Raw genomic sequence first — 23,528 nt, forward strand, 5'->3', positions numbered from 1 at the left:
ATATTAACAAAATAAAATAATAAAATAAATATGTACAAATAAAATAGAGTAATAAATATGTACAAACATATATAATAATAATAATAATGATGGCATTTGTTAAGCGCTTACTATGTGCAGAGCACTGTTCTAAGCGCTGGGGGGGATACAAGGTGATCAAGTTGCCCCATGTGGGGCTCACAATCTTAACCCCCATTTTACAGATGAGGTAACTGAGGCTCAGAGAAGTTAAGTGACTTGCCCAAGGTCACATAGCAGTCAGGTGGTGGAGTCGGCATTCGAACCCATGACCTCTGACTCCAAAGCCCGGGCTCTTTCCACTGAGCCACGCTGCTTCTCTACCTGATTGCTCCCTAATGTTACTCTTAAAAGAGGAGCTGGGATCTAGTTTTCAGAGACAGTCTACAGTCAAAACATCTCCTTCTTGCCAAATCCAACTGCTTCTACTCCATCCTAATCCTCCTTGACCTCTCAGTTGCCTCTGACACTGTGGACCACGCCCTTCTCCTGGAAACATTATGATGATGATGATGGTATTTGTTAAACGCTTACTATATGGCAAGGGCTTTAGCTTCAGTGACTCCTCTCCTGGTTCCCCTCATCTCTCTAGCCATTCATTTTCAGTCTCTTTTGCAGGTTCCTCCTCTCCCTCTCATCCCCTTACTGTAGGGGTTCCTCAAGGGTCAGTTCTTGGTCCCCTTCTGTTCTCTATCTACACTCACTCCCTTGCAGAATTCATTCACTCCCATGGCTCCAACTACTACCTCTCCATGGATGATACCCAAATCTGTATCTCCAGCCCTGATCCCTCCCCCTCTCTCCGGTCTCACATCTCCTCTTGACTTCAAATCATCTCTACTTGGACGTCTTCCCATCACCTTAAGTTTAACATGTCCAAAACAGAGCTCCTTATCTCCCCACCCAAACCCTCTCCTACCCCTGACTTTACCATCATGTAGACGGCAGCATCATCCTTCTTGTCTCAAAAGCCAGTAACTTTGGTGTTATCCTTTACTCCTCTCTCTCTCATTCAACCAGCATATTCAATCCATCACTAAATCCTGTCGGACCCACCTTCACAACATAGCTAAATTCTGCCCAGTGCTCTGCACACAGTAAGCGCTCAATAAATACGACTGACTGAATGAATGAATGCCCTTTCCTCACCATCCAAACCACTACCACGTTAATACAATCACTTACCCTATCTCGCCTGGATTACCGTATCAGCCTCCTTCCTGACCTCCCAGCCTCCTGTGTCTCCCCACTCCGGTCCATACTTCACTCGCTGCTCGGATCGTTTGCCTTCAAAAACGTTCAGACCACATTTCCCTGCTTCTCAAAAAATTCCAGTGGTTGCCCATCCACCTCCACATCAAACAAAAACTCATCACCATTGGCTTTAAAGCACTCCACCACCTTGCTCCCTCCTACCTCACCTAGCTTCTCTCCTACAACCCAACCAGCATATTTTGTTCCTCTAGTGCTAATCTTCCCACTGTGCCTCGATTTTGTCTATCTTACCGCTGACCCCTAGCCCATGTCCTGCCTCTGTTCCTCTATTTATTTATTTATTACTCTATTTATTTATTTATTTTACTTGTACATATTTATTCTATTTATTTTATTTTGTTAATATGTTTTGTTTTGTTCTCTCTGTCTACCCCTTCTAGACTGTGAGCCCACTGTTGGGTAGGGACCGTCTCTATATGTTGCCATCTTGTACTTCCCAAGCGCTTAGTACAGTGCTCTGCACACAGTAAGTGCTCAATAAATACGATTGAATGAATGAATGAATGTTCCCTTCGCTCTCCCCTGGGCTTTCAGCCCCACTGCACTTTGTACATATCTGTAATTTTATTTCTTTGTATTGATGCCTGTTTTCCTCCCCTCAGGACTGTAATCTCATTGTGGTCAGGGAACGTGTCTGTTTATTTTTGTATTGTACTCCCTCAAGCACTTAGTACAGTGTTCTGCACGCAGTAAGCGCTCAATAAATACGTTTGAATGAATGAATGAATATTCCTTTTCATGCAAGTGCATAATGCATGCAGATCACTTTAAAAAATGCTTGGAGCAAATAATGACAGTAAAAGACATGGTCCCTATGCTTGAAGAGTTTTCTAACGGAGAAAGCACACAGACACAAATCATATGAATTCGGTAGTAACAAATGTAGAAACATAAGCACAACTGATAAAAACAAAAGTACGCCAAAATGAATGACTCAATAAATGGAGAATCTCCTTGTTTTACAAATATTTACGAGTCATTATTCCTGAAAACCTCCCGGCTCTCAAACGGATGAATGACAGATTTGATTCTAAATTATTCTCTAAGAATTGCCAAAAGGGGGCAGAAAATACCAGCTAGACAAGTGTCTGAATACAGCTATGAGTCACAAAGTTTGACTGTTTAAAATTTGAAAGTTTAAATTCATTGAATTCATTGGAGGGGCCGGAGCTACTGAAGATGATGCCTTTTTTCTCCTTTGGAAAATATCATGCTTTGGTAATCGGGAGAAAACGACTCAAGCAAAATGACTGCTTTTAAATGTAACACTTTAGAAATGCTGATACAGTGCTGAAGCCAAAATGGCTCTACCCATTATTTAGTTTCTAAGGAGTCACAAGAAAATGGAGGACCTCTTTGTGAGGTTTACAAAAATTTGAGCATTTAATTTGTCAAAGAGTGTCTTCTTCAAATGCTATAGGTATTACCAGACAGCTATCAAACATTTACTTCCCCACACTTTAGCCTTTTCCCCAATTCCTTTATTTTCATCTGGCATGACGGACACCAATTTTGACTGCGTGAGGACAGAGTTGAATAGCCCTACAAAATTATGACTGTGGGTGCAGAGCTGTAGGGTGACCAGTGGATTTGTTCATCTACTGCCACCCCCTCCTTACATGGGCTGGGGTGAACTCAAAGTTTCTGGATGTTCCTGCCTCATCACTCTCATCTCTCTCTTTCCCTCCCTCCCTCTCTTTCATTCATCATCATCATCATCATCAATCGTATTTATTGAGCGCTTACTATGTGCAGAGCACTGTACTAAGCACTTGGGAAGTACAAATTGGCAACATATAGAGACAGTCCCTACCCAACAGTGGGCTCACAGTCTAAAAGGGGGAGACAGAGAACAAAACCAAACATACTAACAAAATAAAATAAATAGAATAGATATGGATGTACAAATAAAATAAATAAATAAATAAATAGAGTAATAAATATGTACAAAAATATATACATATATACAGGTGCTGTGGGGAAGGGAAGGAGGTAAGAACGGGGGGATGGAGAGGGGGATGAGGGGGAGAGGAAGGAAGGGGCTCAGTCTGGGAAGGCCTCCTGGAGGAGGTGAGCTCTCAGCAGGGCCTTGAAGGGAGGAAGAGAGCTAGCTTAGCTTCATTCATTCATTCATTCAATCAATCAATCAATCGTATTTATTGGGTGCTTACTGTGTGCAGAGCACTGTACTAAGCACTTGGGAAGTACAAGTTGGCAACATATAGAGATGGTCCCTAACCAACAACGGGCTCGCAGTCTAGAAGGGGGAGACAGACAACAAAACAAAACATATTAACAAAATAAAATAAATAGGATATGCAAATGTGTACAAGTAAAATAAATAGAGTAATAAATCTGTACAAACATATATACAGGTGCTGTGGGGAGGGAAAGGAGGTAGGGCAGGGGGGATGGGGAGGGGGAGGGAAAGGAGGTAGGGCGGGGGGATGGGGAGGGGGAGAGGAAGGAGGGGGCTCAGTCTGGGAAGGCCTCCTGGAGGAGGTGAACTCTCAGGGCCTTGAAGGGAGGTAAAGCGCTAGCTTGGCGGATGTGTGGAGGGCGGGCATTCCAGGCCAGGGGGAGGACGTGGGCCGGGGGTCGATGGTGGGACAGGCGAGAACGAAGTACGGTGAGGAGATTAGTGGCAGAGGAGCGGAGGGTGTGGGCTGGGCTGGAGAAGGAGTGAAGGGAGGTGAGGTAGGAGGGGGCGAGGGGATGGAGAGTCTTGAAGCCGAGAGTGAGGAGTTTTTGCCTGATGCGTAGGTTGACTGGTAGCCACTGGAGATTTTTGAGGAGGGGAGTAACATGGCCCAGAGCGTTTCTGCACAAAGATGATCTGGGCAGCAGCGTGAAGTATAGATTGAAGTGGGGAGAGACAAGAAGATGGGAGATTGGAGAGGAGGCTGATGCAGTAATCCAGTCGGGATAGGATGACAGATTGAACCAGCAGGGTAGCGGTTTGGATGGAGAGGAAAGGGTGGATCTTGGCGATGTTGCGGAGGTGACACTGGCAGTTTTTGGTGATGGATTGGATGTGAGGGGTGAACGAGACAGCAGAGTCGAGGATGACACCTCTTTCTTTCTTCCTCCCTCTCTCTCTCGCTCCTCTTTCTCTCTCTCTTCCTCCCTCTCTCCATCTTTCTCCTCTTGGGGTTGTTTCAGTCTCTCACTATTAGCAACAGCATTTACTGAACAGCTTCTGTGCCCAGGGCATTATTTTAGGTCCTTGAGAAACCTAAGGAACTATAGGATACAATCTCTGTACTGAAGGAGAGAACCCTCTACCCTCTAATGGGGGAAGACAAGTGTACATAACAGGAAGATATGCAATACTTGACATTAAGAGGCTAGATACAAATAGACACTAGTGGAAATGTAAATTCATTCATTCATTCAATTGTATTTATTAAGCACTTACTGTGTGCAGAGCACTGAACTAAGCACTTGGGAACTACAAATAGGCAACATATAGAGATGGTCCCTACCCAACGATGAGCTTACAGTCTAGAATAATAATAATAAGTGCATTTGTTAAGCACTTGCTATGTGCAAAGCACTGTTCTAAGCACTGGGGAGGATACGAGGTGATCAGGTTGTCCCACCTGGGGCTCACAGTCTTCATCCCCATTTTACAGATGAGGGAACTGAGGCCCAGAGAAGTGAAGTGACTTGCCCAAAGTCACACAGCTGACAAGCGGCAGAGCCGGGATTTGAACCCACAATCTCTGGCTCCCAAGCCCGGGCTCTTTCCACTGAGCCAGAAGGGGGAGACAGACATTCATTCATTCAGTCATTCAATCATATTTATTGAGCACTTACTGTGTGCAGAGCACTGTACTAAGCGCTTGGGAAGTACAAGTTGGCAACACATAGAGACGGTCCCTACCCAACAGTGGGCTCACAGTCTAGAAGGGGGAGACAGACAACAAAACAAAACATATTAACAAAATAAAATAAATAGAATAAATATGTACAAATAAAATAAATAAATAGTAATAAATACATACAAACATATATACATATATATAGGTGCTGTGGGGAAGGGAAGGAGGTAAGGCGGGGAGGAGGGGGAGGAGAGGGAGAGGAAGGAGGGGGCTCAGTCAGACAACAAAACAAGACAAGTAAATCAATAGCAAATAGATAAATCCACAGAAGTGCTAGGGTGGCCACGCAGGTGATATGACTGAAAAGGTGAGGGGATTAATTAGAAATGCCTCGTGGAAGAGGTGACTTTTTACAAGTCGGAAGGACCTGGGTTCTAATTCTGGCTCTGTCCCTCATCTGCTATGTGATATTAGGCAAGTTGCTTTACTTTTCTGTGCCTTAGTTACCTCATTTGTAAAATGGGGATTATGACTGTGAGTCCTCTGTGGGATATGGACAGTGTCCAACTTGATTAGACTACCCCAGCGCTTAGTACAGTGCCTAGCACTTAAAAGATACCATAGAAAAAAAACCCCCCAAAAAACTAGGTAAGAGGGAGCAGCTGGTGGAGAGCCTTGCAACCCCCTTTTTAAAAATGAAAAACTGGCACCTGCATTTTCAATAGTAATTAGGGGCAAATTTTCCATCCATGGCTATATGACTGCCAGTTATGAAATCTAAATCTAGCCTTCAAATTCTGCTCGATTCATCTTAATTTTATCAGGAAGTTAACTGTCTAGTTGACAGAACAATGTTAGTAATGGAAGATATTTCCCCCTGATATTGCATGGCTTTATCTCAAGAACTATTTTGCTATCTTATTTACTCATCAGCCCAAAGGCTAGTAGCCTGGGCATGTGAATGTGTTGCCTTGTTCCCTTCATTAGTCCTTCAGCCAAATGCAATAATGGCCAAGACCGCATATAACAATTTGGAAAATTGGCCAAGGCCTCTTATCTGCTCACATCTTGTCCATAACAACTCACTTGGAGTGATTTTTCAGTCTCAAACAGGATTGTGCCCAGTACTGTGTGACTTTGGGCAAGTCACTTAACTTCTCCGTGCCTCAGTTACCTCATCTGTAAAATGGGGATTGACTGTGAGCCCCACGTGGGACAACCTGATCACCTTGTAACTTCCCCAGCGCTTAGAACAGTGCTTTGCACATAGTAAGCACTTAATAAATGCCATCATTATTATTATTACTGCTCAGAAGGAGGTGGAAGACGAGATTTGGAAGAGGAAATGGGTTTGGAAGCAGTGTGGCTTATTAGAAAGAGCATAGGCTTGGGAGTCAGAGATCGTGGGTTCTAATGCTGGCTCTGCCACTTGTCTGCTGTGTGACCTTGGGCAAGTCACTGAACTTCTCTGGGCCTCAGTTACCTCATCTGTAAAATGGGGATTAAAAGCGTGAGTCCCACGTGGGACAACCTGATTACCCTATACCCACCCCAGCGCTTAGAACAGCGCTCTGCACACAGTAAGCGCTCAATAAATGCGACTGAATGAATGAATGATGTTAGGTGTTTTTGAAAATTTCTGTTCATCAGGGATGACTTTCTATTGAAACCTCTTTGAAGTTAGGGGAGTTTGTTTTTAAATACATTAAAAAGCTCAGAGCAAATTTTTGGGCCACTTGGGAAAAATGAGAATTTGTAAACAGAAGTGACTTTATGAACAGGAAGTTTCTCAAAAGACCTCTGATTCATTCATTCAATCGTATCTATTGTTTTATTGTATTCTTTCAATCGGATTTATTGATAATAATTATAACAATAATGATGACATTTATTAAGTGCTTACTATGTGCAAGGCACTGTTCTAAGCGCTGGGGAGGTTACAAGGTGATCAGGTTGTCCCACGGGGGGCTCACAGTCTTAATCCCCATTTGACAGATGAGGTCACTGAGGCACAGAGAAGTTAACTGACTCGCCCAAAGTCACACAGCTAATTGGCAGAGCCGGAATTTGAGCCCATGACCTCTGACTCCAAAGCCCGGGCTCTTTCCACTGAGCCACGCTGCTCTCCTAATGGCTATACGCCTGGCATTATACAAAATGCTGTTTTAACTATTCATTATAAATATGTCTAGTCATTTTTCCCATTAAAGTAAACGCTTCCTAAGGGCACAGACCCTGGCTTCAGCTCCACGGCATATTCTTCAAATGGTTAGCACAGCAGGCACTCAACCGTGGCTGTTGATACTGATGCTGAGAAAGACTGTGTCTTCTAAAGTCCCTTCTAGACTGTGAGCCCACTGTTGGGTAGGGACCGTCTCTATATGTTGCCAACTTGTACTTCCCAAGCGCTTAGTACAGTGCTCTGCACACAGTAAGCGCTCAATAAATACGATTGATTGATTGATTGATTGAACAATGCACCATCTTCTCATCGCTGAGTGAGTCCATTCAAACTGGCCTGTGGTAAAAGGAGGACAGCTTCCTTGCTGACCTCCCTGCCTCCTGTCTCTCCCAACTCCAGATCTGCTGACCGGATCATTTTAATAATAATGATGGCATTTATTAAGCACTTCTACGTGCAAAGCACTGCTCTAAGTGCTGGGGAGGTTACAAGGTGATCAGGTTGTCCCACGGTGGGGCTCACAGTCTTCATCCCCATTTTCCAGATGAGGTAACTGAGGCCCAGTGAAGTGAAGTGACTTGCCTAAAGTCACACAGCTGACAATTGGCGGAGCTGGGATTTGAACCCATGACCTCAGAACAGTGCTCAGCGCTTAGAACAGTGCTTTGCACATAGTAAGCGCTTAACAAGTGTCATCAAAAACAAACAAACAAAATGACCTCTGACTCCAAAGCCCGGGCTCTTTCCACTGAGCCATGCAGCCTGTGTTTCCCCACTCCTCAAGAGCCTCCAGTCTTTTAGACTGTGAGCCCACTGTTGGGTAGGGACCGTCTCTATATGTTGCGAACTTGTACTTCCCACGTGCTTAGTACAGTGCTCTGCACACAGTAAGCGCTCAATAAATACGACTGATTGATTGATTGTCCATCCACCTCCGCGACAAACAGAAACTCCTTACCACTGGCTTTAAAGCACTCAATCACCTTGCCCCCTCCTATTTTACCTCGCTGAATTCCTACCACAACCCAACATGCTCATTTTGCTCTTCTAACATTAACCTGCGCACTGCATCTCAATCTCTTCTATCTCGCTCGTAACCTCTTGCTCACATCCTGCCTCTGGCCTGGAATGCCCTCCTCCTTCATAACCAACAGTCCCCCACCCTCCCCACCTTCAAAGCCTTATTAAAAGCACATTTCCTCCAATCGGCCTTCCCCAAATACGCCCGCTTCCCCTCTCCCTCTTCTGCTCTGCCTTGCTCGTGAATTTTTGCCTCCCTCCCTCAGCCCCGCAGCACTTATGGATCTATCTGTAATTTATTTTAATGTCTTTCTCCCCTTCTACACTGTAAGCGTCCGGTGGGCAGGAAATATATAATAATAACGATGGCATTTGGAGAAGCGGCGTGGCTCAGTGGAAAGCACCCGGGCTTTGGAGTCGGAGGTCATGGGTTCAAATCCCAGCTCCGCCAACTGTCAGCTGTGCGACTTTGGGCAAGTCACTTCACTTCTCTGGGCCTCAGTTCCCTCATCTGTAAAATGGGGATGAAGACTGTGAGCGTCCCGTGGGACAACCAGATCACCTTGTAACTTCCCCAGTGCTTAGAACAATGCTTTGCACATAGTAAGCGCTTAATAAATGCCATTATTATTATTATTATTTTTTAAGTGTGTACTATGCGCAAAGCACTGTTCTAAGTTCTGGGGGGGATACAAGGTGATCAGGTTGTCCCACGTGGGGCTCACAGTCTTAATCCCCATCGATCAATGAATGATATTTATTGAGCATTTATTATACTGTACTAAGTGCTTGGGAGACCAGAAGACACTTTTCCTGCCCATAACGAGCTTACAGTCTAGAGGGGAAGATAGACATTAATCTGAATAAATAAATAATTTATAATATGTAGTTTAAAGATATGCACATACGTGTTTTGGAGGTGGGGATGGGGCAAATATCAAATGTCCAAGTGTCACAGATCCAAGTGTATCGATGACACAGAAGGGAGAGCAAGCCAGGGAAAAGAAGGCTTAATTGGGGAAGGCTGCTGTATTGTACTCTCCCAAGCACATAATATAGTGCTCTGCACACAGTAAGCGCTCAATAAACATGACTGATGGATTGACGTAGTCTCAGGTTTCAATTCACACCAATTACACGGCAGTTTCTATTCCATAATTACACTCACAATTTACACTCTTGGATAACAATGCGTTTCACAGAAAATTCTCACCTGAACACTTCTCCTCCAGGTGGGTTGAAATGTCTGAGATCTTCACAATGTTCCTTTCATTTTGTTGGAATTTTGCTTTGAATTCAACTGCCCTTTTATCGTCGTCAAACAGGCACTCACACGAGGACCACGGGGTGGTATGTAATTCTAATTCTCCTGAGATAGAACTGCACTGAGCCAGGAGATATTTAAATTCCCAAATGTGATCTTAAAAACAAGCACAAAAAAAGGACAACATAAATAAGAAATCATGGATGAGAAATAACGTCTGAATGACTGATAAAGCACTTTTTTAGAATCTGTTGTCATTCTGGAAAGCAGCTATTTTCCATCTCTGAACTGAGAATGCCACAAGGTTAATTAGAACACCAAAGTAAGTCTGTAAACTGTTTCCAGCAAGAAGGTTTGTTCTTTTAATTCCTTTTTGTTCTTCTGAACAATTCTAGTTCAATTGAACTATTTACCACAAGGATACAGAGCTCTTCTTTAACGATTAGCGATTTGGTGCCTGCAGGAAGAATGGAATATTTTAGAAAAACAGGTTGGAGTATTTAACCTCTGACAACTGTAATTCTTAACTATTGTTTAGGTAGCTGTCTTCTTGAATTACTGCCCTTATCCAATTTTCAGTAAGTAATGAAAAAATTATCCTCCTTTTCAGAAAGAGCTTTTTACTAGAATTAGGTAAACATACCTAGGAGTAAATTCGGTTTTGTGGTAACTTTGGGTGTTAAGCTTTGGAATGTCAAAATAAGAACTAATTGAATTTGGAAGATTTTACAACTTTGTTTAGGAAAACACTGACAGAAGGTGTATCAGGAAAAGATACTTGAAAGTTGTATGTCCACTTAAGCACTGGAACAATCAGTGTTTTGGTTTTCAATTACAGTTCTTTTATTAAGTTTTCCTCCATCTCCTTTACATTTCAGATGAAACTTTGAAGGACACCCTTAGAAACATTCCATGAAGCCGAACTGTATAATTCATTAGAACTGTGCTCTGTGCTCAATAAATACAATTGATTGATTGACTGAAATGGATACTCACTTACACAGCAAGGCATTGATTTTTGAACCTGACATTTCAGTCAGAAGAGTGACTTATTTTTCACTAACAGATTAAAATTTTAAAATTAATGACAACGGAAGCATGAGGATCATCACATCAACATAGTTCGGGAAAATCCTCCTATTTATATTTCAAGTCACGGTTCCTTCTCACAACTGTGGCTCTTTTGACGGCATCAATTCATTTTCCAGAAGTCTGAGAGCCCAGTATAAGAGGCAGAAATTATTTTTGTAGAGATATTTGCTGAGGAACACTGGTTTAACAATCAGAACAATGAGAAGCAGCATGCATAGTGGATAGAGCATGGGCCTGGGCGTCAGAAGGTCATGGGTTCTAATCCTGACTCTGCCACTTGTCTGCTGTGTGACCTTGGGCAAGTCACTTACACATCTCCGGGCCTCAGTTACTCCGTCTGCAAAATGGGGATTGAAACTGTGAGCCCCACATGAGACAGGGACTTTGTCCTTCCTGGTGTATTTGGATCTGCCACTAAGGTACAGTGCCTGGCATGGTGAGCACTTAACAAATACCATTATTATTATTATTATAATCATGCAGGAAATGCACCTTGGAGATAAGAGTGGATCCTCACTCAGAACTCTAAAACCTGGCTCCCGAAGGAGAAAGGCAGCTAAATGTCCGCTAAATCCAAGCACCCACACAAAGAATACCATAACCACCTGTGACCCGTTTTCTTTGATGATCTTTCAAAAACGGGAATTAAGAAAGCATTAGGGCATTTTGGAAAAAAAATGAGAAATAAACCCACTTGGCTAAACAGCTTGGCAGCTTCCCTTGTATTCCACTTCTCCTGCTGAGTCAGACATTCTCCATCACTGAAAGTCCCTCTGCTCAAGCTATATGCAGCTCTCTCCGCATTATTTAATTTGCTTTCCTGACTTTAGTTGGCTATCAGTACGACATAGGTACTTGGAGAAAAACAGCCCTACCAAACTACCCCGTTTTCCTCCTAAGTTTTTGAGGTTTCTTTGTATGGTCTAAACCACCCTCAGCTGTGTAATAATAATAATAATAATGGCATTTATTAAGTGCTTACTATGTGCAAAGCACTGTTCTAAGCGCTGAGGAGGTTACAAGGTGATCAGGTTGTCCCACGTGGGGATCACAATCTTAATCCCCATTTTACAGATGAGGGAACTGAGGCACAGAGAAGTGAAGTGACTTGCCCAAAGTCACAGAGCTGACAATTGGCGGAGCCGGGATTTGAACCCACGACCTCTGACTCCAAAGCCCATGCTCTTTCCACTGAGCCACTCTGCTTCTCTAATCCATACACGGTAGGTAATCCATACCTACCTTGCTTAACTTTGGCAAACGTTTTCAAAATAATAATGATGGTATTTGCTAAGTGCTTACTATGTGCCAAGCACTGTTCTAAGAGCTGGGATACATACACGGCAATCAGGTTGTCCCATGTGGGGGTCACACTCTCAGCCCCCATTTTACAGATGAGGTAACTGAGGCACAGAGAAGTTAAGTGACTTGCCCAAAATCACACAGCTGATAAGTGGCCCCAAAAATACTCCTGAATATCCAAGGCACTCTTTCCTCAATTTTGCTGAACGAATTTTCCTCACTGAACGTGTGGAATTGGAATGGACAGTATCCAGCCTTGGTAATGAACAGTTAAAGCTTGTGTTGTTTCCTAGGCAACTTTCCCTCTCCCTGTAACAATGTTTGGAATTAGACTATGAGTCACCATGTAGGAGTCATAATTTTTTATCACTATTAGCGTGGCTCAGTGGAAAGAGCCTGGGCTTTGGAGTCAGAGGTCATGGGTTCAAATCCTGGCTCCGCCAACTGTCAGCTGCGTGATTTTGGGCAAGTCACTTCACTTCTCTGTGTCTCAGTTCCCTCATCTGTAAAATGGGGATGAAAACTGTGAGCCCCCCAAGGGACAACCTGATCACCTTGTAACCTCCCCGGCGCTTAGAACAGTGCTTTGCACATAGTAAGCGCTTAACAAATACCATTATTATTATTATCAGCATCTGTGTGATTTGAGGCAGTATGTACTCATAAATATTGGTTTTAGATGGGCTACTTTACACACAGTCTGCAGTAGTATTAAATATACTTATTTGTCATAGGACAATTAATGCTGCATTAAATCTTTTATGGAAGACAATTCTTCAGGGAGGAAGCTTAGGCTGAAAGCTTACTATGTGTTTACTTCAGGAGCAGTGAGAAAGCTTAATTCATTTCAGTCATCCACCCACCATCAGTATTTTGACTGTGACCATATGTCGCCTACATTTGCTTGAGGCATTGGCTCTGAATTAAATCCACACAGTTTGCCCGCACCAGTTGGGCAAAACAGTAATATATTCTCAGCTGTACTTCAAATGTTGGGCTCCCCATTTTTCTTTTCCAGAACATCAGTCACTGAGGCAGGAGGAGAACTCTTGCCTTCAGGTGGGCTCCTAAGAAGAGACGGCTTAGAAGCCGACGATAAAAAGGAAGAGTTGAGAAGCATTCATCGAAATGGCCTGACCTGAGAAGATAATAATAATAATGATGGTGATGGTATTTGTTACTATGTGCCAGACACTGTACTAAGAGCTGGGGTGTATAAAATCTTTGTACAGATTTATTACTCTATTTTACTTGTACATATGTACTATTTATTTTGTCAGTGATGTGCTTCTAGCTTTACTTCTATTTATTCTGATGACTTGACACCTGACCACATGTTTTTTGTTTTGCTTTGGTTTGTTTTGTTGTCTGTCTCCCCCTTCTAGACTGTGAGCCCGTTGTTGGGTAGGGACCGTCTTCATATGTTGCCAACTTGTACTTCTCAAGCGCTTAGTACAGTGCTCTGCACACAGTAAGTGCTCAATAAATGCGATTGAATGAATGAATGAATGAATAAAAGCAAATCGGGTTAGACCCAGGTGCCAACTCCAGAACATATGTATAATTGTCCTTTGGGTTCCAATCGATCAATGGCATTTATTGAGTGCTTACTATGTGCAGAGTACTGTGCTAAACACTTGGGAGAGTAATAATAATAATAATTATGGTTCTTGTTAAGCACTTAGCCCGTTGTTGGGTAGGGACTGTCTCTATATGTTGCCGACTTCTAGACTGTGAGCTCACTGTTGGGTAGGGACCGTCTCTATATGTTGCCAACTTGTACTTCCCAAGCGCTTAGTACAGTGTTCTGCACACAGTAAGCGCTCAATAAATACGATTGAATGAACGAATGAATGACTTGTAGTTCCCAAGCGCTTAATACAGTGCTCTGCACACAGTAAGCGCTCAATAAATGCAATTGAATGAATGAATGTGCCAAAGACTGCTCTAAGCACTGGGATGGATACAAGTTAATCAGGTTGGACACAGTCCCTGTCCCACCATGGGGGCTCACACCCTTAATCCCCATTTTACAGATGAGGGAACTGAGGCTCAGAGAAGTGAAGTGACTTGCTCAAGGTCACACAGCAAACATGTGGCGAAGCCGGGATTAGAACCCAGGTCCTCCTGACTCATAGGCCCGTGCTCTGTCCACTAAACCATGCTGTTTCTCTACAAAACATTAGGATTAGCAGACGTCCCCTGCCAATAACAACCAAGACTGATGGTGAGATTTTAACCCTGTGGGCTGATGATCCTCTCGACACAACCATGTATAGAAAAGGTATGGCTTGCTGTTGCTTTTGCACCCCAAAATTGAGTCTGGCTTGGGTGTGGTGGGCCATTTTTAGCAGGCTTTTTTTTTTTTTTCTAGCTTCCTTCCCCTTTTAGGAAGAGCAACGTGTTCCTAAATAGAGCTGTTTAGTTTTCCGGTGAGATTCAAACAGGACTGCTGCCTATTTGGTAACGTAGTGACCGATGCCCCGGGCTGTCTATTCCGTGCGGGACTTGCCTTCCGGACTTTAGAATAGCTGGCTAAGAAGCCAGGCCCTCCTCCAGAAGGGAAATTTCTGAAAGCGAGCTTTCCTGTTTGTATGGTGGCTGGCCAAGAGGTCGGACCCTATCCCAGAAGGGAGGCCTAGAGCTGCTGTGTATGTGCCCAGTCCAAAAGGGCATTGTGGTTGCAAGACCAATACTATCTGAAGAAGGAGGGCCTGGGAAAAACAGCTCAGGATGGGTTTGGGCAGGGGATAATCATAAAAATAATAATAATGATGGCATTTATTAAGCGCTTACTATGTGCAAAGCACTGTTCTAAGCGCTGGGGAGGTTACAAGGTGATCAGGTTGTCCCACGGGGGGGCTCACAATCAATCAATCAATCAATCGTATTTATTGAGCGCTTACTGTGTGCAGAGCACTGTACTAAGCGCTTGGGAAGTACAAATTGGCAACATATAGAGACAGTGCCTACCCAACAGTGGGTTCACAGTCTAAAAGGGGGAGACAGAGAACAAAACCAAACATACTAACAAAATAAAATAAATAGAATAGATATGTATGAGTAAAATAAATAAATAAATAAATAGAGTAATAAATATGTACAAACATATATACATGTGCTGTGGGGAAGGGAAGGAGGTAAGATGGGGGGATGGAGAAGGGGAAGAGGGGAAGAGGAAGGAAGGGGCTCAGTCTGGGAAGGCCTCCTGGAGGAGGTGAGCTTACAGATGAGGTAACTGAGGCGCAGAGAGGTTAAGTGACTTGCCCAAAGTCACCCAGCTGACAATTGGCGGAGCCGGGATTCGAACCCATGAACTCTGACTCCAAAGCCCGGGCTCTTTCCACTGAGCCACGCTGCTTCCCCAAAGCCATGCTGCTTCCATCACACCTTCTGAAGGGTGACAGATTTTGACCACCTCGTCAATCCTACAATGCTGGTGGTCATTTATTTCTGTAAAATAAGCCAATATGGTTTGATATTTAATAATAATAATAATAATAATGATAAAATAATAGTATTTGCTAAGCGCTATATTCCAGGCACTGTACTAAGCGCTTGGGTAGATACAAGCAAATGGTGTCAGACACAATCCCTGTCCCACATGGGGCTCACGGCTTCAATCCCCATTTCACAGAAGAGGTAACTGAGGCACGGAGAAGCAAAGTGACTTGCCCAAGGTGACACAGCAGACAAGTGGTGGAGCCGGGATTAGAACCCATGACCTTCTGGCTCTCAGGCCCGTGCTCTATCCGCTAAGCAACGACAACAGGTTTATTGTGTTTCTTACAGTGTAGCTGGAAGTAGCGTGGCCCGAGAAGCGGTGTGGCCTAATGGATAGAGCACTGGCCTGGGAGTTAGAAGGATCTGGGTTCTAATCCCTGCTCCGCCACTTGCCTGCTGTGTGACTTTGGGCAAGTCACTTAATTTCTCTGCATCTCAGTTATCTCATCTGGAAAATAGGGATTAAGACCTTGAGCCAATGTGGGACACGGACTGCGTTCAACCTGATTAGCTTATATCTATCCCGGCACTTATGACACATAGTAAGTGCCTAACAAATGCCATTAAAAAAAAAAAAGCCCCAGAGCAAAGCAGAGCCGATGATAGCCAGGTCTGCTAATTGAGCCTTTTGTATAGTGACACATCAGAATCAATCATTGGTATTTACTGAGTGCTTACTACGTGCATAGCACTGTACAAAACACCTGGGAGAGTACAATACAACAGAGTTAACAGACACATTCCTTGTTCACAACAGACTTACAGTCTAGAGGACTGTCTTTTTCATTCACTTCACTGATTGTGAAGATTGTCTCTGGGTGCAAACATGGATGACAAGGCCAATACAAGGTCTACAGTCTGGACAACCCGTGATACTGACCCATGCTGTTTGCAGTTCCTAGCAGTTTTTGCCTCTTTGCTTCATGATCTTTTAGAGGTTCTCGCTCATCAATCAATCAGTAGTATTTACTGAGTGAGTATAGTGCTCTGCACAGAGTAAGATGTGATTGGGAGAGAATACTTAAGAAGCATTGCTTCTTAATCTATATCTCCTCCCCTGTTCTCTCTCCCTCCCTCCAGGTTCGCATCTCCTCCTGCCTGCAGGACAACTCAATGTCTTCCCGCCACCTTCAACTCAACATGTCCAAGACAGAGCTCTTTATCGTCCCTCCCAAACCCTGTCCTCTCCCTGTCTTTCCCATCACTGTGGATGGCACTACCATCCTTCCCGTCTCACAAGCCTGCAACCTTTGCCAACTTGTACTTCCCAAGCGCTTAGTACAGTGCTCTGCACACGGTAAGCGCTCAATAAATACAATTGAATGAATGAATGAAGTAAGTGTTTAACAAATGCCATTAAAAAAGTCTCTGTCCCACATGGACAAAAGGTTTCCCTCCTTCCTCTCCCCCTCTTCCCCCTCCCCCTCCCCCCCGCCTTACCTCCTTCCCCTCCCCACCGCACCTGTATATATGTTTGTGCATATTTATTACTCTATTTATTTTACTTGTACATATTTATTCTATTAATTTTATTTTGTTAATATGTTTTGTTCAGTTGTCTGTCTCCCCCTTCTAGACTGTGAGCCCGCTGTTGGGGAGGGCTCATCTCTATATGTTGCCAACTTGTACTTCCCAAGCACTTAGTACAGTGCTCTGCACACAGTAAGCGCTCAATAAATACGATTGAATGAATGAACCTTGACTCCACTCTCCCATTCACCCCACATATCCAATCTGTCACCAAAACCTGCCGGTCTCACCTTCCCAACAATGCCAAGATCTGCCCTTTCCTCTCCATCCAAACCACTACCATGTTAGTACAATTTCTCATCCTGACCCGACTGGATTACTGCATCAGCATCCTTTCTCATCTCTTAACCTCCTGTCTCTCCCCACTTCAGTCTATACTTCACTCTGCTGCCCCGATTATCTTTCTACATTTTGGGCCTATCACCCCGCTCCTCAAAAATCTCCAGTGGTTGCCTATCAACCTCCGTAACAAACAAAAACTCCTCACTATTGGCTTCAAAGCTCTCCATACCCTTACCCCTTCCTACCTCACTTCCCTTCTCTCCTTCAATCCTAGCAGATTATCTTCCACTCGCTAGCCACTGCCCAAGCTAGAAATGGAATGGGCATGCCTCTGCTTGACTCTCTCTCCCACGGCCGAGACCGGTACAGTACCGGCAACTCTCCAGGTGCGATCCTGAGAGGGTCGATAAAGGTGTCAGCATGGGTTAAATGCAGCTAAGCCAAGGGTACAAAACGACACTGGGCAAATCACCAAGGAAACTGCTCTGCAGCCTTCCTCTGAAATGGACACGATTTCTTTCCATTTACACTTTCCCAGGTTTCACTGTTCTTGGGACTTGTTAGGCAGAGCCAATTTGAATCCTGCACCTCACACATTAAAGCTTTAAAGCGCTCACTGCAGAAATGTCTGCTTCTTGAGTTTTGCTCCAATTAAGTCCCCACTGAATACAGCGCAGGAGTCCCTTGGGGTACTCAGATGGATTATTTGTGGTCTTGCCTATGTGCAGTTGCCTGGGCCCCGAATTCACGGGTGGACACAGACTTTACGGCCGGCCAAACCTTCTCTTTGGTCCCCAGCAGCCATAGCCCCATCTCTTCAGTGGCCCACCTGGCCACCTCCTCTCCTGGGCCTGAAAGCCCTCATGGTGGATGAGCTGTAACTTGCTAAAGCTTTGTGTGTAGTTTCCACTGACAATGGCTGAGCTAGAATGACCTCTAGACTGTAAGCTTGTTGTGGACAGGGACTATGTCTTTTTATTGATATGTAGTACTCTCTCAAGCGCTTAGTTCAGTGCTTTGCACACAGTACGCACTCAGTACTACTGAATGAATGAATTCTGATGCTTTGAGTAAAGCTTCCATCTGATGCGGGTGGTATTCTCAGTTCCACCTCATTCATGGGGGTTCTCTAGTTGATCCCTGGGGGATATCGAGAGGTTACCGTAATTCAATTTGGCTCATCAAAACTACATCATGAAACAGCATGCCACAGTGGACAGAGCACGGGCCTGGGAATCAGAGGTCATGGCTTCTAATCCCAACTCTGCCACTTGTCTGCTGTGTCACCTTGGGTGAGTCAATCAATCAATCAATCAATCAATCAATCAATTAATCTTCAATTAAGAGAAGCAGCGTGGCTCAGTGGAAAGAGCCCGGGCTTTGGAGTCAGAGGTCATGGGTTCAAACCCCGGCTCCGCCAATTGTCAGCTGTGTGACTTTGGGCAAGTCACTTAACTTCTCTGTGCCTCAGTTCCCTCATCTGTAAAATGGGGATTAAGACTGTGAGTCCCCCGTGGGACAACCTGATCACCTTGTAACCTCCCCAGTGCTTAGACCAGTGCTTTGTACATAGTAAGTGCTTAATAAATGCCATAAGAGAAAAGTTTTGCATCTGGGGAGGCAGAGGGCTAGCCCCTGGGAGTGCTGAAGAAATGCCTGCAGAGTGATATGGGCAGGGTAGGAGCAGATCTACCCTGGGAGTCAGAATGACCTGGGTTCTAATTCCGGCTCCACCACCTGTCTGCTGTATCACTTTGGGCAAGTCACTTCACTCTTCGGTGTTGTCACTTTGCTTCTCTATGCCTCCGTTCTCTTATCTGTAAAATGGAGATTGAGAGCGTGAGTCCCATGTGGGACAGGAACTGTGTTCAACCCGATGAACTTATATCTACCCCAGTGTTTAGAACAGTGCTTGGCACGTAGCACTTAACAAGTACAATAATAATAAGTATACATTGTAATACTGATTTGTTTACGGGGAGACATGCAGTAGGGAGCATCTACTGACCGCAATGCACTGTACTGGGCTCTTGGGAAAGGTTCAGCTTCCTGGAAGGCCAAACCTGCAGTTCCAGGCAAGGCTCTGTTGTTGCACTTCATAATAATTAATAACTGCGGTATTTGGTGTGAGCTTACTATGTGCCAGACACTGTACAGACTGTGAGCCCGTTGTTGGGTAGGGACCGTCTCTAGATGTTGCCAACTTGGACTTCCCAAGCACTTAGTACAGTGCTTGCACACAGTGAGCGCTCAATAAATATGACTAAATGGATGCTGGCATGGAAACAAGCAGATTGGGTTGGACACAGTACCAGTCCCACATGGGGCTCATGGCGTAGATCACTATTTTACAGATCAATCAATCAATCAATCATATTTATTGAGCGCTTACTGTGTGCAGAGCACTGTACTAAGAGCTTGGGAAGTACCAGTTGGCAACATATAGAGACGGTCCCTACCCAACAGTGGGCTCACAGTCTAGAAGGGGGAGACAGAGAACAAAACAAAACATATTAACAAAATAAAATAAATAGAATAGACATGTACAAGTAAAATAAATAAATAGAGTAATAAATACGAACAAGCACATATACATATATATGGGTGCTGTGGGGAAGGGAAGGAGGTAAGGCGGGGGGGATGGAGAGGGGGAAGAGGGGGAGAGGAAGGAGGGGGCTCAGCCTGGGAAGGCCTCCTGGAGGAGGTGAGCTCTCAGTAGGGCCTTGAAGGGAGGATGAAGATGAAGATGAGATGAAGGAACTGAGGCGCAGAGAAGTGAAGGGACTTATCCAAGGTCACACAGCAGACAAATGGTGCAGCCGGGATTAGAACCCAGGTCATTCTGACTCCCGGGCCTGTGCTCTATTCACTGGCCCACGCTGCTTCTCATACCTCTGCTCCGTGTTTATTCCCCAGAAATTTCCTCCCATCTGTCTGCATTCCGGGTTACAGCTCCCTTGCCAGGTTGCGCTCTGTGTCCGCTCCCCACCTCCCTTGAGACTTCCCTCAGGATGGGAGGCAGCAGGACAGCCGACGTCTCCCCGTCTCCCGCCTCGGCTCTCTTCCTGAGCTCCGGGGGGCCCTGGAGGCGAATGCCTCCACCCAGACACATTTTTAAGAATCTTCTGGGAAGTCAGACGAGGGAAGGGAGTGCCCCAGAATCAGCAACAGGAGCCACGACCGGCCGTCTACTCTTGGGGAGGCCCCAAAGACGGAGCTGGAGTCCTGCCTGGGCAGAGGTGGCTGTAGTGATTTTATTTCAAGGGAGAAGGGCCTTTCTAGTATGCTTGGTTAGGCGGTTCCCTAGTTCTCTCTCTTTGGGGCCTCCCCTCTTCTCCCCCAGTATTAGATGGCTAAGCCATTCTCCCTTGAAACGAAATCATTCATTCAATCGTATTTATTGAGCACTTACTGCGTGCAGAGCACTGTACTAAGTGCTTGGAAAGTACAATTCGGCAGCAACAGTCCCTCACTACGGCCACCACTGCCCAGGACATCCCCATGAGACTGTGAGCCCACTGTTGGGTAGGGACCGTCTCTATATGTTGCCAACTTGTACTTCCCAAGCGTTCCCAGTACTTCCCAGTGTATTCCCAGTACTTCCCAGTGCTCTGCACACACTAAGCGTTCAATAAATACGATTGAATGAATGAATGAGATGAAAGGGCAGGAATGGTTGTGGAGCAGTGGGGTGGAGAGCTTACTTCAATTTTTTTTTTTTATTGAAAATGCTTCGATTTGAGGAAAAGGCAATTTTCCCTTCTCGATATGCAATTCAGTGAAATTGGGAAAAACGGATTTATGCTGCTTCTTCTCTACCGTATCCTCTCCTAGCACTTAATCCCTGGGAATTTTTCGTAAACATTTTGACTTCAAAATTAAGGATCCTAGGAAAATAACTCAGGTGTACTTCATAGCAGTTGTGACCTACGTTGGTGCTTAGCACGCAGTGGCTTCTGTGTCTAGCTGTTCATTTTGGGATTAACGTTCAGTTTGCCTATCAGGGATGGCTGTTTGTACAATTGGGAAATCGGATTTATCACAAATTCTAAGCATAGTTTTTTAATGATTAAATAAGAGGGACCTGATCTTTGGTAAACTATTTGCAGCATGTAAACTGACCTTTTGAAGGTCACCTTAACTCTTTTGGGAGAGGAGGATGTTACAGAGTGCATGGGAGTGTCAATTTATTAAAAGATACTTTCTTGGCTTTAATCTATCAATCAGTGGTATTGGAGAGCATTCTGTGTGCAGGACACTGGATTAAGCACTTGGAAACGCACAACTAAAAAGAGTTGGTAACCAAGATCCCTACCCACAAGGAATTTACTGTCTACAGGAGAACACGGATACTAAAATAAAATACAGATTGGGAAAATATTAGAGTATAGAGATGTATACATAAGTCCTGTGGGGCTGGGGTGAATAATAATAATGATGATAATAATAATGGTATTTATTAAGCGCTTACTATGTGCCAAGCACTGTTCTATCAAAGTCCTTAAGGGGTCCACTCCCAAGAGCATATCTAATGCAGAGAGGAGAGTGGGTTGGGGAAATGAAGATCGTGGGTTCTAATCCCCGCTCTGCCACGTCAATCAATCAACCAATCAATCGTATTTATTGAGTGCTTACTGTGTGCAGAGCACTGTACTAAGCGCTTGGGAAGTACAAGTTGGCAACATATAGAGACAGTCCCTACCCAACAGTGGGCTCACTGTCTAAAAGGGGGAGACAGAGAACAAAACCAAACACACTAACAAAATAAAATAAATAGAATAGATATGTACAAGTAAAATAAATAGAGTAATAAATATGTACAAACATATATACATATATACAGGTGCATATACATATATACACGTGTCTCCTGTGTGACCTTGGGAAAGTCACTTCACTTCTCTGTGCCTCAGTTCCCTCATTTGTAAAATGGGGCTTGAAGCCGAGAGCCCCATGTGGGACGAGGCCTGCGTCCAACCTGATTAAGTTGTATCTACCCCGGTGTTTAGAACGGCGCTTGGCACAGAGTAAGGGCTTAACAAGTACTGTAATTATTATTATTATTATTATTATTATTATTATTATTATGGCTTAATCGGGGAAGGCCTCTTGGAGGAGATGTGATTTTAAGAGGGTTTTGAAGGTAGAGAAACTAGTGGACTATCAGATATGATGCTCCTTTACCTAGGGAGCAGTTTTAATCACAAGTATATTCTGGCCAAATATGAATAAGCAGAAGGTTTTGAAACTCTGACATCAATACTTTAAAGTCATCATCATCATCAATCGTATTTATTGAGCGCTTACTATGTGCAGAGTACTGTACTAAGCGCTTGGGAAGTACAAATTGGCAACATATAGAGACAGTCCCTACCCAACATTGGGCTCACAGTCTCAAAGGGGGAGACAGAGAACAAAACCAAACATACTAACAAAATAAAATAAATAGAATAGATATGTACAAGTAAAATAAATAAATAAATAAATGGAGTAATAAATATGTACAAACATATATACATATATACAGGTGTTGTGGGGAAGGGAAGGAGGTAAGATGGGGGGGATGGAGATGGAGAGTCCACTTTTTGGAAAGAAAATCGAGCCCCATGTGGAACAGGGACTACGTCCAATTTGCTTGTTTTCTAGCTTAGCCCAGGGCTCGCCCCACAGTAAGCACTTAAATAGCACTATTATAATTATTTATAATATTATAATTATTTCTTCTCATTTGTGCTTGTGGTTTTCTAGACTGTGAGCCCACTGTTGGGTAGGGACCATCTCTATGTGCTGCCAACTTGTACTTCCCAAGCGCTTAGTACAGTGCTCTGCACACAGTAAGCGCTCAATAAATACGACTGATTGATTGATTGATTGTGGCTATTCGTCTGCGCAAGAAGCCCAGTTTGAGCAGATCATTCATTCAATTGTATTTATTGAATTACTGTGTGCACAGCACTGTACTAAGCGCTTGGGAAGTGCAAGTTGGGCTGCAGCTGGAACTTGAGAAGGTTCCAGGATTCTATTACTCTATTTATTTACTTGTACATATTTATTCTACTTATTTTATTTTGTTAATATGTTTTGTTCTGTTGTCTGTCTCCCCCTTCTAGACTGTGAGCCCGCTGTTGGGTAGGGACCGTCTCTATATGTCGCCAACTTGTACTTCCCAAGCGCTTAGTACAGTGCTCTGCACACAGTAAGCGCTCAATAAATATGATTGATTGATTGATTGTGG

General features: G+C 44.1%; 1 protein-coding gene and 1 non-coding gene across 2 annotated transcripts in view; both read right to left on the reverse strand.

Moving 5' to 3' along the window:
• Positions 1-23,528, reverse strand: part of SHLD2 (shieldin complex subunit 2) — a 67,906-nt gene that overhangs the window by 23,925 nt on the left and 20,453 nt on the right. Inside the window, exon 5 of the mRNA XM_038744351.1 lies at positions 9,533-9,739. Within this exon, the coding sequence (XP_038600279.1) occupies positions 9,533-9,739 (207 nt within the window). The remainder of the gene's footprint in view (positions 1-9,532; positions 9,740-23,528) is intronic.
• LOC119926368 lies at positions 17,560-17,697 on the reverse strand. Its single transcript, XR_005450250.1, has one exon. It is a non-coding gene; the product is annotated as a small nucleolar RNA SNORA7 (small nucleolar RNA).

This window comes from Tachyglossus aculeatus, chromosome 3 (genome assembly GCF_015852505.1).
Source record: "Tachyglossus aculeatus isolate mTacAcu1 chromosome 3, mTacAcu1.pri, whole genome shotgun sequence".
Taxonomy (NCBI): Eukaryota; Metazoa; Chordata; class Mammalia; order Monotremata; family Tachyglossidae; genus Tachyglossus; species Tachyglossus aculeatus.